General features: G+C 42.9%; 1 protein-coding gene across 1 annotated transcript in view; it reads left to right on the top strand.

Annotated features, from left to right (window-relative positions):
- Positions 1-19,766, top strand: part of LOC138968217 (uncharacterized) — a 72,762-nt gene that overhangs the window by 41,342 nt on the left and 11,654 nt on the right. Inside the window, exons 12-18 of the mRNA XM_070340767.1 lie at positions 3,821-3,934; positions 4,447-4,549; positions 6,299-6,421; positions 9,429-9,578; positions 9,928-10,007; positions 13,758-13,813; positions 14,127-14,191. Coding sequence (XP_070196868.1) covers positions 3,821-3,934; positions 4,447-4,549; positions 6,299-6,421; positions 9,429-9,578; positions 9,928-10,007; positions 13,758-13,813; positions 14,127-14,191 — 691 coding nt within the window. The remainder of the gene's footprint in view (positions 1-3,820; positions 3,935-4,446; positions 4,550-6,298; positions 6,422-9,428; positions 9,579-9,927; positions 10,008-13,757; positions 13,814-14,126; positions 14,192-19,766) is intronic.

The following is a 19,766-nucleotide window of genomic DNA, read 5'->3' on the forward strand; positions in this document are numbered from 1 at the left end:
AACCAGGAGACCGGCTAACCAGCGGACCGGCTAACCAGCGAACCGGCTAACCAGCGGACCGGCTAACCAGCGAACCGACTAACCAGCATACCGGCTAAGCAGCAGCAGCAGAGATAAAGCTAAGTGCACCATGTCGTACGCACCCCGTTGACCACCGTTGTCTTTTCGTATCTATGATTTCATTGGAGTAGTGACAACGTGGGGTGTGTGACACCTGCACGAACTAGAGCTTTTCGAACAGAACATTCTCATTTCGACTGTATTTACACGGGTTCAGCGTGTTACTATAATTTTCTACATAGTACTGGCATTTTGTCAGTGAACACTGGTTTTTTACGTGTTGAGAACGTAAAAGGAACATATTTTGAGTGAAGGCTCGAGGGAGGTGGAGAGTTTATACATAAACAGGCGTCTGAAACTTATACTTTTGTTGACTCTATTTAATTGTATGCCTGCGAGAGTGGATCGTGGTGTGGTTAGTTAATTAGTAGTAATTAACCGGTTCATAATCACCTTGAGTGATATATTGAAACGTGACATATAATATTCAGAACTGCGAAAGTGACTCGATCGAGCGTTTGCTCTTCTTGTTATTATAAGTTTCAGACGCCTGTTTATATAATACTAGAGGAATACCCGGCTTCGCCGGGGTGAATCGCGAGACAGAGACAGACAGCGTGGCGGTTCATCACAATCACCTTTGCAGGCGAAGTCCTGTCAAACGGGATTGAGAATTTTAGAGCTTATTTCTTAGCCCTATATTATCTGTTGTGGCTTCTCAAATGCCAGAACATACAGACAGACAAAAGCCGCTAGACCCCATCACAAACAGAACTCTACAATCCACAGGTTTTTGCCCACACCCACACAAACACACACACAGAGAAGCCGTATATATATATATATGTATATCTATATCTATAAATATATAGAGATAGGTGAGAGTGTATTTTTCGCGTGGCTATAAATTGATTCGACCTTTTCACTTTGACAGTAAGAACAACTTACGGGTGCAAGGGAAGCGTTCTGGACAGCGCAGTGACATTCTAAAAATAGTATCTCAGAAACGGGAATTTGGGGTGAAGGGCGCGAGACAGAGACAGACAGCGTTGCGGTTCACCACAATCACCTTTGAAGGCGAAGTCCTGTCAAACGGGATTGAGAATTTTAGAGCTTATTTCTTAGCCCTATATTATCTGCTGTGGCTTCTCACATGCCAGAACATACAGACAGACAAAAGCCGCTAGACCACATCACAAACAGAACTCTACAATACACAGGTTTTTGCCCACACACACACACAAACACACACACACACAGAGAAGCCGTATATATATATGCATATCTGTATCTATAAATATATAGAGATAGGTGAGAGTGTATTTTTCGCGTGGCTATAAATTGATTCGACCTTTTCACTTTGACAGTAAGAACAACTTACGGGTGCAAGGGAAGCGTTGTGAACAGCGCAGTGGACAGCGCAGTGACATTCTAAAAATAGTAGTAACTTACAACTGAACGGGAAAGCCACACGAAGGAAGGGAGATAAACGCCAAACACTGGAGAAGATAAGGAAGAGTTACTTATAATGGTGAAATGAACACAAATACCAAAATCAGTTCAGCGCTGCGCGCTGAGAGCACGTGTTGAAATATCTCATCGATGATATTGTGTCCGGGGTGTAGCTGAATACGGTGTCCAAATTTGAAAAAGATCCACCGAGAACTTTGGCGTTGTGATGTGGTGTAGCGGCTATGGTGTGTCGGTATGGGGGCCCGGGTAGCTGAGGTGGAACCAAAATAGCTGAGGTGGAACCAAAATCGGTTCAGCGCTGCGCGCTGAGAGCACGTGTTGAAATATCTCATCGATGAGGTTGTGTCCGGGGTCTCTCTGAATAAGCCCACCAAATTTGAAGCAGATCCATCGAGAACTTTGGCCGTGCATGGCGAATACACAAATACACAAACACACAAATACACAGACAGATACACAAACACACAGACAAACAGACACAAGTCGTATATATATATAGATCACGCCACCTCCCTCGAGACTTCACTCCAAAAAGATATCTTTACGTTCAAAACGTAAATAAAGGGTCACTGACAAAAATGCCAGTTAAAGTTTAGAAAATGATAATAACACGCTGATCCCGTGTATAGCTAGAAACGATAGCTGTCTGTATAAGTGCTGGTTATATGCAGGTGGCACACACCCCACGTTGTCACCACTCACATGAAATCATTAATACACAAGATGACAAGGTGGTATAAGGGCGCTACGACATGGTGCACTTAGCTTTTTGGCACTGAGTGGGCGACCCGTGATTAGTCTATAGTCTCCACAACTGCTCCGTTGAATGTAGTGCCGGCTGGCGTGGCAACGAAGCAGGGAATAGTGGAGACATCAGGCGCCTCACTCAGTCGCTGAAGATCCTCCCCGTAGTCTACCAGAAGATAGCAGACGTGTAGATTGGCAGGATGACGACAGCGACAGCAACCACCAGTACACCAGAACACCAGGTTACAGCATACCCGCAAATACGTAGGTAGAAGTACGTAGAAACAGGAATAGGAATAGGAAGGCTGCAACAAAAAGCATTGGTGCACTAAACATGCCACGCAACCCTTCAACCTCCACCTTCAAACATGTCACCTTTACATATTTCATAGAGCACGTGGGCCTGCACAAACAAACTTTTAAAACAACAAATCAGCTATTTTCCTTCCTTCTCTCTATATCTGCAAAAACCATATACAGATTAGTATTTTAGCGTCACAAAGAGCAAATTATGCGCTAACCTGGAAAGAACAACAGAGAGTATTTCATTCCACAAACACAGACTCGTCAACAGCGTTAAATAACGATTTATTACCTCAACAGCCTATGTAGGTAGCTCTCCTTTAAGCGAATCCGCTCCCTTTGTATGGCTACGCCCGTCGACGTTTTAAAAGCCACACCCCCGGTACTGAGTTTATCTTCTGCGTTGAAATTCTCCAACCCTCAGCCCAGAAACAACCTGACGCCTCGTCGTCAGAACAAATATGGTGGCGATAGGCGGTGACTCCTCCCTTGTCCTAAGAGCCCTCCTGTACTATGCAGAGCAGGCACGATGACATCAAAAATATTACCTCGTGTTGAAATCCTCCAACTCTTAGACGAACAAGTACCGTCTCCTATCGTGCCTATGTTAAAGTGGGCTCGTTTCAAGTCTTTCCCAAAACACCTTGAAACGATCACGTGACTCCACGTGTCCCATATCCAGTTCAGTCAGTCGATTTCGCCAAGCAAGCAAAATCACGCACGTGGAACTCCTGCAAAACGAAATACCCGTGCTTCGCTATGCTTTGTCAGCGGTTTCATACCGTCACCCCGACTCAAGCACAGGCGCTTTCCATCACAATTAGAGATAGGCACTCCAATCCATGTCACTAAATCGTGACAGTGTGTGTGTGTGTGTGTGTGTGTGTGTGTGTGTGTGTGTGTGTGTGTGTGTGTGTGTGTGTTTGTGTTTGTGTGTGTGTGTATGTGTGTGTGTGTGTGTGTGTGTGTGTGTGTGTGTGTGTGTGTCTCTCTGTGTGTGTGTAGATAAGTGTGACATATCTGTGTGTATATGTTATGTGTACATAAATGAAAGTCGGTAGTATGTCCACGTGCACCAGTGCTGGAATCACTAAAACTTGCTCCTACCTCACATCGAGCTTTTTCCATGGCTAATTGGAATTGAGTGTTCTTAGGGCTTATTACCCAGCACACAGAAAATAGCACTTATTGCTTTATTTCCATGTGAAAGTTTCCAATCCATTTTTACCTTCATCAGGAAACGATCGGCAAGGTGATTGTTTGTCTGCACAACAAGGACACAGACAGCTCAGATGGTCAGATTGAAGCCGTGGTCAGAGCTCTGGTGCCAGATATCAAAAGTCATGAAATGGTAAGTTGTCGTCTTCAGCTAGCGGATTTATCATAAATTTTGTGGCTTGCTTGCTTTGCTTTGACTTAGGACAGACATTTTTTATTTCTGCAAGATCACAGATTTTAATTCCAAACTCAGCTATGCTGACGGTCCAATTGTAATACATGTCAACTTATGTGCAGACCTGCTATTGCCTTATTACCCTTCGTCGATACACGCATTCACAAGACCGAGTGCTCACTGAAAAGATCCTGTTATCCATGTCAGAGTACGTTGGGTTATAGAAACACGAAAATACCAAGCATGCATCCCAATGAAAGTGTTGTACGGCTGCCTAAATGGCGGGGTTAAAACTACCATACACGTAAAAACTTGTGAAAAAACACGACTGTACGTGGGAGTTTCAGCCCATGAACGCAGAAGAAGAAGAAGAAGAAATGGAAGCCTGTCAATGTGAAATTAAATCAGTTGATGTAATGTCAAGAGACAAGCCTGCAGCTAACTTTGTGACCCACATTCACGGTTTTCAGAGAGAAGTTCTGTCCACTGTAAAGGAGGAACTGAAACAACCCAGTAGAAAGAAAAGCCAGAGGACAAACCCCACTGATTTTGATGAGGTGCATGAGGACACAGGTATGGTTTGTTTAAAGGTATTTTTGTTCGCTTAAAACGAAAGCTGTGCGTCTTAATTTTAATCAGTCTATATTAATTAACTCTGTGAGAATAAAATAAGTCCGACATCTATGTATCGAAATTAACTCGGTGGGAGTGGATTACTGTCGACACCAGTGTATTTTAAGTCTGTAAGAGTGTAACCATTCTGATACCAGTGTAGCTTAGCTGTGTGGGACAGTGTAACCATTTTGACACCAGTGTATTTCAGCTCTGTAAGAGTGTAATAATTTTGACTCCAGTGTATTTCAGCTCTGTGAGAGTGTAATAATTTTGACACCCGTGTATTTCAGCTCTGTGAGAGTGTAATAATTCTGACACATGTGTATCTTAGCTCTGTGAGAGTGTAATAATTTTGACACCCGTGTATTTCAGCTCTGTGAGAGTGTAATAATTCTGACACATGTGTATCTTAGCTCTGTGAGAGTGTAATAATTCTGACACATGTGGATCTTAGCTCTGTGAGAGTGTAATAATTTTGACACCAGTGTATCTTAGCTCTGTGAGAGTGTAATAATTTTGACACCAGTTTATCTAAGCTCTGTGAGTGTGTAATAATGTTGAAAACAGTTTATCTTAGCTCTGTGAGAGTGTAATAATTTTGACACCGGTTTATCTTAGCTCTGTGATCGTGTGTAATAATTTTTACACCAGTTTATCTTAGCTCTGTGATAGTGTAATAATTCGATCTGACACCAGTGTATCTTAGCTGTATGAGACAGTGTAATAATTCTGACACATGTGTATCTTAGCTCTGTGAGAGTGTACTAATGTTGACACCAGTTGATCTTAGCTGTGTGAGAGTGTAATAATGTTGGCACTCTTTGAGAGTGTAATAATTTTGACATCAGTTGATCTTAGCTCTGTGAGAGTGTAATAATTTTGACACCAGTTTATCTTAGCTGTGTGAGAGTGTAATAATGTTAGCACCAGTTGAACTTAGCTGTGTGAGAGTGTACTAATTTTGACACCAGTTTATTCTAGCTGTGTGAGAGTGTAATAATTTTGACATCAGTTTATCTTAGCTGTGTGATATAGTGTTATAATTCGATCCGACATCAGTGTATCTTAGCTGTATGAGACAGTGTATTAATCTTGACACCAGTGTATTTCAGCTCTGTAAGAGTGCAATAATTCGGACACACTTGTATTTTAGTGCTATGAGATCGAAACGAATCCGACATAAGTGTATCTTTGCTTTAGCTCTGTGAGATAGAAATAAGTCGGACATCAGTGTATTTTAGCGCTGTGAGATAGAAATAAGTCGGACATCAGTGTATTTTAGCGCTGTGAGATAGAAATAAGTCGGACATCAGTGTATTTTAGCTCTGTGAGATAGAAATAAGTCGGACATCAGTGTATTTTAGTGCTGTGAGATAGGAATAAGTCGGACATCAGTGTATTTTAGCGCTGTGAGATAGAAATAAGTCGGAAATCAGTGTATTTTAGCGCTGTGAGATAGAAATAAGTCGGAAATCAGTGTATTTTAGCGCTGTGAGATAGAAATAAGTCGGACATCAGTGTATTTTAGTGCTGTGAGATTGGAACAAATCCGACATAAGTGTATCTTTGCTCTGTGAGATAGAAATAAGTCGGACATCAGTTTATTTTAGCGCTGTGAGATAGGAGTGAGTCTGAATCCAGCCAGTGTATCTTTGCTCTGTGGTGGTGCCCTGTGTTCAAAGTAAAGGGTGCTTACCCGGTTTGCAGAGGGTGTGGACCGAGGTGAACGTCTGCCCCTGGGTACCCGAGTGAAGAGAGGTCCAGACTGGAAATGGGGGGATCAGGATGGGGGCGGAGCTGGCACTGTTGTACAGCATGAAGATAACAAACGTAAGTTGGCGTTGCACTGTTGTACAGCATGAAGATAACAAACGTAAGTTGTCGTTGCACTGTTGTACAGCATAAAGATAACACTGTTGTACAGCATGAAGATAACAAACGTAAGTTGGCGTTGCACATTGGTTGGTTTGAGGGGTGGGGAGAGTGTGTGGATGGGTGTAGGGTGTGTGTGTGTGATGGGGGTGGGGGAGGAGAGTGTGGATGTGTGTTGGGTGATTGTGTTATGTGTGTGTGTGTGTGTGTGTGTGTGTGTGTGTGTGTGTGTGATGGGGCTGGGGGGAGTGTGTAGATGGGTGAGGGGTGTTTGTGTTATCAATCAATCAATCAATCAATCAATGAGGCTTATATCGCGCATATTCCGTGGGTACAGTTCTAGGTGCTCTGCAGTGATGCCGTGTGAGATGAAATTGTATACGGCCAGTAGACTGCAGCCATTTCGGCGCATATTTACCTTTCGCGGCCTATTATTCCAAGTCACACGGGTATAGGTAGACAATTATCAACTGTGCCTAAGCAATTTTGCCAGGAAAGACCCTTTTGTCAATCGTGGGATCTTTAACGTGCACACCCAATGTAGTGTACACGGGGGGAGGGTTCGGACACCGAAGAGAGTCTGCACACAAAGTTGACTCTGAAATAAATTTCCGCCGAACCTGGGATCGAACTCACGCTGACAGCGGCCAATTGAATACAAATCCAGCGCGCTACCAACTGAGCTATATCCGCGCCCCATGTTATGTGTGTGGGTGTGTGTGTGTGTGTGGGTGATGGGGGTGGGGGGAGAGTGTGGATGTGTGTTGGGTGATTGTGTTATGTGTGTGTGTGTGTGTGTGTGTGATGGGGCTGGGGGGAGTGTGTAGATGGGTGAGGGGTGTTTGTGTTATGTGTGTTGTTTGTGTGTGTGTATGTGTGTGTGTGTGTATGTGTGTGTGTTTGTATGTGTGTGTGTGTTGTTTGTGTTATGTGTGTTGTTTGTGTGTGTGTATGTGTGTGTGTGTGTGTGTGCATGCATGCATGCATACGTGTGTGAAACGTTTTCACTTAAACTGGTCATATATTTTCATTGTTCCTTTTTACTTGACAAAATGTTTTAACATAGAGGGGAAAACGAGACGAGGGTTTGTTTGTTTGTTTGTTTGTTTGCTTAACGCCCAGCCGACCACTAAGGGCCATATCAGGGCGGTGCTGCTTTGACATATAACGTGCGCCACACACAAGACAGAAGTCGCAGCACAGGCTTCATGTCTCACCCAGTCACATTATTCTGACACCGGACCAACCAGTCCTAGCGCTAACCCCATAATGCCAGACGCCAGGCGGAGCAGCCACTAGATTGCCAATTTTAAAGTCTTAGGTATGACCCGGCCGGGGTTCGAACCCACGACCTCCCGATCACGGGGCGAACGCCTTACCACTAGGCCAACCGTGCCGGTGAGACGAGGGTCGTGGTGTATGTGTGTGTGTGTGTGTGTGTGTCTGTCTGTGCGTGTGTGTGTGTAGAGCGATTCAGACCAAACTACTGAACCGATCTTTATGAAATTTGACATGCGAGTTCCTGGGAATGATATCCCCGGACGTTTTTTTCATTTTTTTGATAAAGACTTTTGATGACGTCATATCCGGCTTTTTGTAAAAGTTGAGGCGGCACTGTCACACCCTCATTTTTCAATCAAATTGATTAAAATTTTGACGAAGCAATCTTCGACAAAGGCCGGACTTCTGTATTGCATTTCAGCTTGGTGGCTTAAAAATGTATTAATGACTTTGGTCATTAAAAATCTGAAAATTGTAATTTTTTTTTTACATACAACGATCCAAATTTACGTTCATCTTATTCTACATCATTTCCTGATTCCAAAAACATATAAATATGTTATATTTGGATTAAAAACAAGCTCTGAAAATTAAAAATATAAAAATTATTGATCAAAATTAACTTTCCGAAATCGATTTAAAAACAATTTCATCTTATTCCTTGTCGGTTCCTGATTCCCAAAACATATAGATATGATATGTTTGGATTAAAAACACGCTCAGAAAGTTAAAACGAAGAGAGGTACAGAAAAGCGTGCTATGCAGCACAGCGAAACCACTACCGCGCTAAACAGGCTCGTCAGTTTCACTCCGTTTTGCACAAGCGGCGGACTACGGTCATTGTGAAAAAATGCAGTGCGTTCAGTTTCATTCTGTGAGTTCCACAGCTTGACTAAATGTAGTAATTTCGCCTTACGCGATTTGTTCTGTTTTGTAGGCGAATGCGTTTCAACTATCATCTCTTTTGTAAATACAGTGGTTCCTGCGATGCAAGTACACCATTGGGACTAACATAAAGTGTCCCTACAGTGCAAGTACACCATTGGGACTAACATAAAGTGTCCCTACAGTGCAAGTACACCATTGGGACTAACATAAAGTGTCCCTACAGTGCAAGTACACCATTGGGACTAACATAAAGTGTCCCTACAGTGCAAGTACACCATTGGGACTAACATAAAGTGTCCCTACAGTGCAAGTACACCATTGGGACTAACATAAAGTGTCCCTACAGTGCAAGTACACCATTGGAACTAACATAAAGTGTCCCTACAGGGCAAGTACACCATTGGGACTAACATAAAGTGTCCCTACAGTGCAAGTACACCATTGGGACTAACATAAAGTGTCCCTACAGTGCAAGTACACCATTGGGACTAACATAAAGTGTCCCTACAGTGCAAGTACACCATTGGGACTAACATAAAGTGTCCCTACAGTGCAACAACGCCATTGGGACTAACATAAAGTGTCCCTACAGTGCAACAACGCCATTGGGACTAACATAAAGTGTCCCTACAGTGCAAGTAGTCAGTCATGACAGGTACATTATGGTAGAGAAAATAGAAACAGGAACAACGGGTGTCCTTAACGGGGAGGTGTCCTCTCGTCAAAGGGGACACACATTGCATGTACCACTGTATCTGAAAGTTTGATGTTAACGGATGCTTTGTGTCACTCACAGATCCGTTTACCTGGGTACAATGGGACAGTGGGGAGTGGAACCGCTACCCTTACGGAGCCGAGATGGGCTATCATGTGTGGAAAACTGAAGAACACCCTGTCTTCAGGCGTGACGGTGGCGAGCTGGAGATTGGAATGATTGTCAGGAAAGGTATGCGTTTAGTGGAACACAACTTGTAAGATCTCTAAATATATGAGAAAATCAGGTTGGAGTTTTAAAACGGAGGTAAATTGACAGAGGTTGTGAAAAATCAAAGTCTTGAAAAGAGAGAAGTCTTAGATTAGGGGGTCTTCATATGGAGGTTCCACTGTGTTTAAAAAAAACTGTGACAGAAAAAAAATCCATGGCTTGATTTTGTGATGAATTGGTGACAAAGAGGGAGAGTGGGTTTGTGTGTGTGTGTTGTGTGCGTGTGTGTTTGTGAGGCATAATGTCCAGTGTTTTCAATGTATTTCAATCTCTGTTTAAAGGAAAGCTTTTTACGACTTTTTTATTTCAGGAAGCAAGTGGAACCAGCCAGACCGTGATGATTATCCTGGAGTGGTCATCAGAAAGTCCAGAGGCAGTAAAAGGGTCAAGGTACAGTAAAACCCCCTTTTAAGACCTCCCAAAAATCAGGAAAAAAATTAGATCTTAAAAAAAGAATCTCAAAATGGTTGTATAGCATATATACTAAGAATATTGTGTGCACAGTACATGTGGTGATTTTTGTCCGTATTGTTAATTGTTTTATGTAGGTTGTACATTTTGTTCTATTCTGTATATTTTCTGTTGTAAAGGGCCTAGAGCCATAGTTTAGGCACTTACAAATGTCCAGTTATTATTATTAGTATAAAATGGGTGTAAATAGACAGAGGTTATGAGCAGAACAAGAAAACAGGCTTTAAAAAGGAGGGAGTCTGCAATCCTGGGGTCTTAAAAGGGGTGTTTCCCTGTATGTTTAGCAGCTGATGCATGTGCTTTGGATGATGTAGGTCTACGTTGGCTGGAAAAAGACCCCCAACAAATCTTAAAATGGGCGTTTCCCTGTATGTTTAGCAGCTGATGCATGTGCTTTGGATGATGTATGTCTATTCCCTGTATGTTTAGCAGCTGATGCATGTGCTTTGGATGATGTAGGTCTACTTTGGCTGGAAAAAGACCCCCAACAAATCTTAAAAAGGAGTTTGGGGTCCAGGGTTCCTTTTAGACAAAAATACAAAATGGAGGTCGCTCCTGGTACATGTGACATTTTCCTCTAACACCCTGGGATCCAAGGTGTTTGTTTCTCTGACCTGTGTGTGGTTTGAGTGTGTAAGATTGGGAACGAACCGAGAAACATGGTACAGTATTTTGGAGTGTATATGTCTGAAGTGAGGTTTGAAGGTTTGAAATGCTAATGTCAGTTCCAAAATATGTAAGGCTACAAATATATGTTACCTTATTTATAATTTTTCACCAAAATATGCTATTTTAAATAGATGTAGACAGCCATTGTTCTAAAAGCAGAGTTGCCAACTGTTAGGCTTTCAACGTAGCATGCTACATTTTAAGACAAACACCAACGCTGTAACGCCAAACTTAAAATTGCTACGCCAAAGCAAATAATCACAAGCATGCAACAGTTTCCTTTTTCTTGAGAGTCCTGGTACTCCTTTCTGATTGTCACTCCGTGTAGCGGTCTGAGTGTGTGTCATCAAACATGGTTCTCACTCCGTGTAGCGGTCTGAGTGTGTGTTATTAAACATTATCACACTGAACAGTGGCACTACAGACACTGTGTATTGGTCATTCTGTTTCCCACTCCGTGTAGCGGTCTGAGTGTGTGTCATACAACATTATCACACTGTAAAGTGGCTCTACATGGTCATTCTGTTTCTCACTCCGTGTAGCGGTCTGAGTTTGTGTCATCAAACATGATTCTCACTCCGTGTAGCGGTCTGAGTGTGTGTTATTAAACATTATCACACTGAACAGTGGCACTACAGACACTCTGTATTGGTCATTCTGTTTCTCACTCCGTGTAGTGGTCTGAGTGTGTGTCATCAACATTATCACACTGTAAAGTGGCTCTACATGGTCATTCTGTTTCTCACTCCGTGTAGCGGTCTGAGCGGTGTGTGTCATAAAACATTGTCCACACTGAACAGTGGCACTGACACTCTGTATTGGTCATTCTGTTTCTCACTCCGTGTAGCGGTCTGAGTGTGTGTTATACAACATTATCACACTGAACAGTGGCACTGACACTCTGTATTGGTCATTCTGTTTCTCACTCCGTGTAGCGGTCTGAGTGTGTGTCATTCTGATTGTCACTCCGTGTAGCGGTCTGAGTGTGTGTCATAAAACATTGTCCACACTGAACAGTGGCACTGACACTCTGTATTGGTCATTCTGTTTCTCACTCCGTGTAGCGGTCTGAGAACATTGTCCACACTGAACAGTGGCACTGCAGACACTCTGTATTGGTCATTCTGTTTCTCACTCCGTGTAGCGGTCTGAGTTTGTGTCATAGAACATTGTCCACACTGAACAGTGGCACTGCAGACACTCTATTGGCCATTATCACACTGACAAGTGGCACTACAGACACTCTGTATTGGTCATTATCACACTGACAAGTGGCACTACAGACACTCTGTATTCGCCATTATCACACTGAACAGTGGCACTGACACTCTGTATTGGTCATTATCACACTGACAAGTGGCACTACAGACACTCTGTATTGGTCATTATCACACTGAACAGTGGCACTCCAGACACTCTCTATTGGCCATTATCACACTGACAAGTGGCACTACAGACACTCTGTATTGGTCATTATCACACTGACAAGTGGCACTACAGACACTCTGTATTGGTCATTATCACACTGACAAGTGGCACTACAGACACTCTGTATTGGTCATTATCACACTGACAAGTGGCACTACAGACACTCTGTATTGGTCATTATCACACTGAACAGTGGCACTACAGACACTCTGTATTGGTCATTATCACACTGACAAGTGGCGCTACAGACACTCTGTATTGGTCATTATCACACTGACAAGTGGCACTACAGACACTCTCTATTGGCCATTATCACACTGAACAGTGGCACTACAGACACTCTGTATTGGTCATTATCACACTGACAAGTGGCACTACAGACACTCTGTATTGGTCATTATCACACTGACAAGTGGCACTACAGACACTCTGTATTGGTCATGATCACACTGACAAGTGGCACTACAGACACTCTGTATTGGCCATTATCACACTGACAAGTGGCACTACAGACACTCTGTATTGGCCATTATCACACTGACAAGTGGCACTACAGACACTCTCTATTGGCCATTATCACACTGACAAGTGGCACTACAGACACTCTGTATTGGTCATTATCACACTGACAAGTGGCGCTACAGACACTCTGTATTGGTCATTATCACACTGACAAGTGGCACTACAGACACTCTCTATTGGCCATTATCACACTGACAAGTGGCACTACAGACACTCTGTATTGGTCATTATCACACTGACAAGTGGCACTACAGACACTCTGTATTGGTCATGATCACACTGAACAGTGGCACTACAGACACTCTGTATTGGCCATTATCACACTGACAAGTGGCACTACAGACACTCTCTATTGGCCATTATCACACTGACAAGTGGCACTACAGACACTCTGTATTGGTCATTATCACACTGACAAGTGGCACTACAGACACTCTCTATTGGCCATTATCACACTGACAAGTGGCACTACAGACACTCTGTATTGGTCATTATCACACTGACAAGTGGCGCTACAGACACTCTGTATTGGTCATTCTGTTTCTCACTCCGTGTAGCGGTCTGAGTTTGTGTCATAAAAGTTAAAACATTGTCCACACTGAAAAGTGGCACTGCAGACACTCTGTATTGGCCATTCTGTTTCCTGTTTTGAAAAATGTATAAAGTTTTGCGCGAATTAGCCCAAATGTAGATGTGCGAATACATGTTAGACAATGCTACCCTGGAACTCTATTTGCTACACTGAACATTTCAAAGAAATGTAAATTGATACACTTGAGGTTTGACAAGGGCGGGCAGGCCTGCATAAGGAGACCTAAGTGCAAGTTGAGTAAAAATTTCAACTTACATGTATGTATGTATGGTATCATTTTATTCTGAATCCTTTATTTCTGTTAAGAATCTTTCTATTTTTTTGTCGATTGAATAAACACACTTGTGTATGTTGCCACATTTGTAAGAGTTACTAGTTATAGTTGGCTTCTGATGTTCAAATGGCTCCAAGAGGTCAAATCCAATGTTCAATCGATGTATTTGTTTTTATTCCAACAGGTGCGATGGCAGTCCGGACAAATAACGGCTTGTCCTGCAGATACTGTTGAGTTTAAGTATGTCACATTTTAAACTTTTGTACAACTCATATTTGTACTTTCTCTTTCATCAAACTTTGTAGAAACATATTTCTTCAATCATTTATTATTTACACTAATTTGTGCGAGGCAGGATTTGTTTGAGTTTTCCTTTCTTTGCTTTGTCTTTGATACTGGTGGTTATACTGGTTTTTGTTTCTTATTATTTTTTTGTAACATATTTATCAAATGTACCTGTTCTCTGTTGTTCTCAAATTGTTGTTGAAAACACCAGAAACAAGTAACCCACTGATACTGTTATGAACTGTAATCATGTTTGCTTTTGTTGCAGAGAAAAGGAAAGAGAAAAAAGAAGAGTGTCACCCATCCGTGAAGAGGAGTTTCATTCTGATGACGGTATGGCTCTAGGGCTGTGTGTGTTGTTGTGATAACCATGTTATCCTCCATATTGTGTGTGTTGTGGTGATAACCATGTTACCCATCCGTGAAGAGGAGTTTCATTCTGATGACGGTATGGCTCTAGGGCTGTGTGTGTTCTGGTGATAACCATGTTATCCTCCATATTGTGTGTGTTCTGGTGATAACCATGTTATCCTCCATATTACCACAAGTAGAATGACTTACCTGTCATGGCTCTAGGGCTGTGTGTGTTCTGGTGATAACCATGTTATCCTCCATATATATTACCACAAGTAGAATGACTTAACTGTCATGGCTCTAGGGCTGTGTGTGTTCTGGTAAGTGATAACCATGTTACCCTCCATATTACCACAAGTAGAATGACTTACCTGTCATGGCTCTAGGGCTGTGTGTGTTCTGGTCAGTGATAACCATGTTACCCTCCATATTACCACAAGTAGAATGACTTACCTGTCATGGCTCTAGGGCTGTGTGTGTTCTGGTGATAACCATGTTATCCTCCATATTACCACAAGTAGAATGACTTACCTGTCATGGCTCTAGGGCTGTGTGTGTTCTGGTCAGTGATAACCTTGTTACCCTCCATATTACCACAAGTAGAATGACTTACCTGTCATGGCTGTAGGGCTGTGTGTGTTCTGGTGATAACCATGTTATCCTCTATATTACCACAAGTAGAATGACTTACCTGTCATGGCTCTAGGGCTGTGTGTGTTCTGGTCAGTGATAACCATGTTACCCTCCATATTACCACAAGTAGAATGACTTACCTGTCATGGCTCTAGGGCTGTGTGTGTTCTGGTGATAACCATGTTATCCTCTATATTACCACAAGTAGAATGACTTACCTGCCATGGCTCTAGGGCTGTGTGTGTTCTGGTGATAACCATGTTATCCGCTATATTACCACAAGTAGAATGACTTACCTGTCATGGCTGTAGGGCTGTGTGTGTTCTGGTGATAACCATGTTATCCTCTATATTACCACAAGTAGAATGACTTACCTGTCATGGCTCTAGGGCTGTGTGTGTTCTCTTGATAACCATGTTATCCTCCATATTACCACAAGTAGAATGACTTACCTGTCATGGCTGTAGGGCTGTGTGTGTTCTGGTGATAACCATGTTATCCTCTATATTACCACAAGTAGAATGACTTACCTGTCATGGCTCTAGGGCTGTGTGTGTTCTGGTCAGTGATAACCATGTTACCCTCCATATTACCACAAGTAGAATGACTTACCTGTCATGGCTCTAGGGCTGTGTGTGTTCTGGTGATAACCATGTTATCCTCTATATTACCACAAGTAGAATGACTTACCTGCCATGGCTCTAGGGCTGTGTGTGTTCTGGTGATAACCATGTTATCCTCTATATTACCACAAGTAGAATGACTTACCTGTCATGGCTGTAGGGCTGTGTGTGTTCTGGTGATAACCATGTTATCCTCTATATTACCACAAGTAGAATGACTTACCTGTCATGGCTCTAGGGCTGTGTGTGTTCTGGTCAGTGATAACCATGTTACCCTCCATATTACCACAAGTAGAATGACTTACCTGTCATGGCTCTAGGGCTGTGTGTGTTCTGGTGATAACCATGTTATCCTCCATATTACCACAAGTAGAATGACTTACCTGTCATGGCTCTAGGGCTGTGTGTGTTCTGGTCAGTGATAACCATGTTACCCTCCATATTACCACAAGTAGAATGACTTACCTGTCATGGCTCTAGGGCTGTGTGTGTTCTGGTCAGTGATAACCATGTTACCCTCCATATTACCACAAGTAGAATGACTTACCTGTCATGGCTCTAGGGCTGTGTGTGTTCTGGTGATAACCATGTTATCCTCCATATTACCACAAGTAGAATGACTTACCTGTCATGGCTCTAGGGCTGTGTGTGTTCTGGTCAGTGATAACCATGTTACCCTCCATATTACCACAAGTAGAATGACTTACCTGTCATGGCTCTAGGGCTGTGTGTGTTCTGGTGATAACCATGTTATCCTCCATATTACCACAAGTAGAATGACTTACCTGTCATGGCTCTAGGACTGTGTGTGTTCTGGTCAGTGATAACCATGTTACCCTCCATATTACCACAAGTAGAATGACTTACCTGTCATGGCTCTAGGGCTGTGTGTGTTCTGGTGATAACCATGTTATCCTCCATATATATTACCACAAGTAGAATGACTTACCTGTCATGGCTCTAGGGCTGTGTGTGTTCTGGTAAGTGATAACCATGTTACCCTCCATATTACCACAAGTAGAATGACTTACCTGTCATGGCTCTAGGGCTGTGTGTGTTCTGGTCAGTGATAACCATGTTACCCTCCATATTACCACAAGTAGAATGACTTACCTGTCATGGCTCTAGGGCTGTGTGTGTTCTGGTGATAACCATGTTATCCTCCATATTACCACAAGTAGAATGACTTACCTGTCATGGCTCTAGGGCTGTGTGTGTTCTGGTCAGTGATAACCTTGTTACCCTCCATATTACCACAAGTAGAATGACTTACCTGTCATGGCTGTAGGGCTGTGTGTGTTCTGGTGATAACCATGTTATCCTCTATATTACCACAAGTAGAATGACTTACCTGTCATGGCTCTAGGGCTGTGTGTGTTCTGGTCAGTGATAACCATGTTACCCTCCATATTACCACAAGTAGAATGACTTACCTGTCATGGCTCTAGGGCTGTGTGTGTTCTGGTGATAACCATGTTATCCTCTATATTACCACAAGTAGAATGACTTACCTGCCATGGCTCTAGGGCTGTGTGTGTTCTGGTGATAACCATGTTATCCGCTATATTACCACAAGTAGAATGACTTACCTGTCATGGCTGTAGGGCTGTGTGTGTTCTGGTGATAACCATGTTATCCTCTATATTACCACAAGTAGAATGACTTACCTGTCATGGCTCTAGGGCTGTGTGTGTTCTCTTGATAACCATGTTATCCTCCATATTACCACAAGTAGAATGACTTACCTGTCATGGCTGTAGGGCTGTGTGTGTTCTGGTGATAACCATGTTATCCTCTATATTACCACAAGTAGAATGACTTACCTGTCATGGCTCTAGGGCTGTGTGTGTTCTGGTCAGTGATAACCATGTTACCCTCCATATTACCACAAGTAGAATGACTTACCTGTCATGGCTCTAGGGCTGTGTGTGTTCTGGTGATAACCATGTTATCCTCTATATTACCACAAGTAGAATGACTTACCTGCCATGGCTCTAGGGCTGTGTGTGTTCTGGTGATAACCATGTTATCCTCTATATTACCACAAGTAGAATGACTTACCTGTCATGGCTGTAGGGCTGTGTGTGTTCTGGTGATAACCATGTTATCCTCTATATTACCACAAGTAGAATGACTTACCTGTCATGGCTCTAGGGCTGTGTGTGTTCTCTTGATAACCATGTTATCCTCCATATTACCACAAGTAGAATGACTTACCTGTCATGGCTGTAGGGCTGTGTGTGTTCTGGTGATAACCATGTTATCCTCTATATTACCACAAGTAGAATGACTTACCTGTCATGGCTCTAGGGCTGTGTGTGTTCTGGTCAGTGATAACCATGTTACCCTCCATATTACCACAAGTAGAATGACTTACCTGTCATGGCTCTAGGGCTGTGTGTGTTCTGGTGATAACCATGTTATCCTCTATATTACCACAAGTAGAATGACTTACCTGCCATGGCTCTAGGGCTGTGTGTGTTCTGGTGATAACCATGTTATCCTCTATATTACCACAAGTAGAATGACTTACCTGTCATGGCTGTAGGGCTGTGTGTGTTCTGGTGATAACCATGTTATCCTCTATATTACCACAAGTAGAATGACTTACCTGTCATGGCTCTAGGGCTGTGTGTGTTCTGGTCAGTGATAACCATGTTACCCTCCATATTACCACAAGTAGAATGACTTACCTGTCATGGCTCTAGGGCTGTGTGTGTTCTGGTGATAACCATGTTATCCTCCATATTACCACAAGTAGAATGACTTACCTGTCATGGCTCTAGGGCTGTGTGTGTTCTGGTCAGTGATAACCATGTTACCCTCCATATTACCACAAGTAGAATGACTTACCTGTCATGGCTCTAGGGCTGTGTGTGTTCTGGTCAGTGATAACCATGTTACCCTCCATATTACCACAAGTAGAATGACTTACCTGTCATGGCTCTAGGGCTGTGTGTGTTCTGGTGATAACCATGTTATCCTCCATATTACCACAAGTAGAATGACTTACCTGTCATGGCTCTAGGGCTGTGTGTGTTCTGGTCAGTGATAACCATGTTACCCTCCATATTACCACAAGTAGAATGACTTACCTGTCATGGCTCTAGGGCTGTGTGTGTTCTGGTGATAACCATGTTACCCTCCATATTACCACAAGTAGAATGACTTACCTGTCATGGCTCTAGGACTGTGTGTGTTCTGGTCAGTGATAACCATGTTACCCTCCATATTACCACAAGTAGAATGACTTACCTGTCATGGCTCTAGGGCTGTGTGTGTTCTGGTGATAACCATGTTATCCTCCATATTACCACAAGTAGAATGACTTACCTGTCATGGCTCTAGGGCTGTGTGTGTTCTGGTCAGTGATAACCATGTTACCCTCCATATTACCACAAGTAGAATGACTTACCTGTCATGGCTCTAGGGCTGTGTGTGTTCTGGTGATAACCATGTTATCCTCTATATTACCACAAGTAGAATGACTTACCTGTCATGGCTCTAGGGCTGTGTGTGTTCTGGTGATAACCATGTTATCCTCCATATTACCACAAGTAGAATGACTTACCTGTCATGGCTCTAGGGCTGTGTGTGTTCTGGTCAGTGATAACCATGTTACCCTCCATATTACCACAAGTAGAATGACTTACCTGTCATGGCTCTAGGGCTGTGTGTGTTCTGGTGATAACCATGTTATCCTCCATATTACCACAAGTAGAATGACTTACCTGTCATGGCTCTAGGGCTGTGTGTGTTCTGGTCAGTGATAACCATGTTACCCTCCATATTACCACAAGTAGAATGACTTACCTGTCATGGCTCTAGGGCTGTGTGTGTTTTGGTCAGTGATAACCATGTTACCCTCCATATTACCACAAGTAGAATGACTTACCTGTCATGGCTCTAGGGCTGTGTGTGTTCTGGTCAGTGATAACCATGTTACCCTCCATATTACCACAAGTAGAATGACTTACCTGTCATGGCTCTAGGGCTGTGTGTGTTCTGGTGATAACCATGTTATCCTCCATATTACCACAAGTAGAATGACTTACCTGTCATGCTCGCATTCATATCTTTTAGCATACTGGTGTTATGTGTGTCGGTGTGTGTGTGTGTGTGTGTGTGTGTGTGTGTGTGTGTGTGTGTGTGTGTGTGTGTGTGTGTGTGTGTCTGTCTGTCTGTCTGTCTGTCTGTCTGTCTGTCTGTCTGTCTGTTTGTTTGTCTTTCTCTTTTTCTGTGTGTTTGTGTTCGTACACGTGTGCGTTCATGTGTGTGTGTGTGCATTTCATCATGCG

Source organism: Littorina saxatilis, linkage group LG6 (assembly GCF_037325665.1).
Source record: "Littorina saxatilis isolate snail1 linkage group LG6, US_GU_Lsax_2.0, whole genome shotgun sequence".
Taxonomy (NCBI): Eukaryota; Metazoa; Mollusca; class Gastropoda; order Littorinimorpha; family Littorinidae; genus Littorina; species Littorina saxatilis.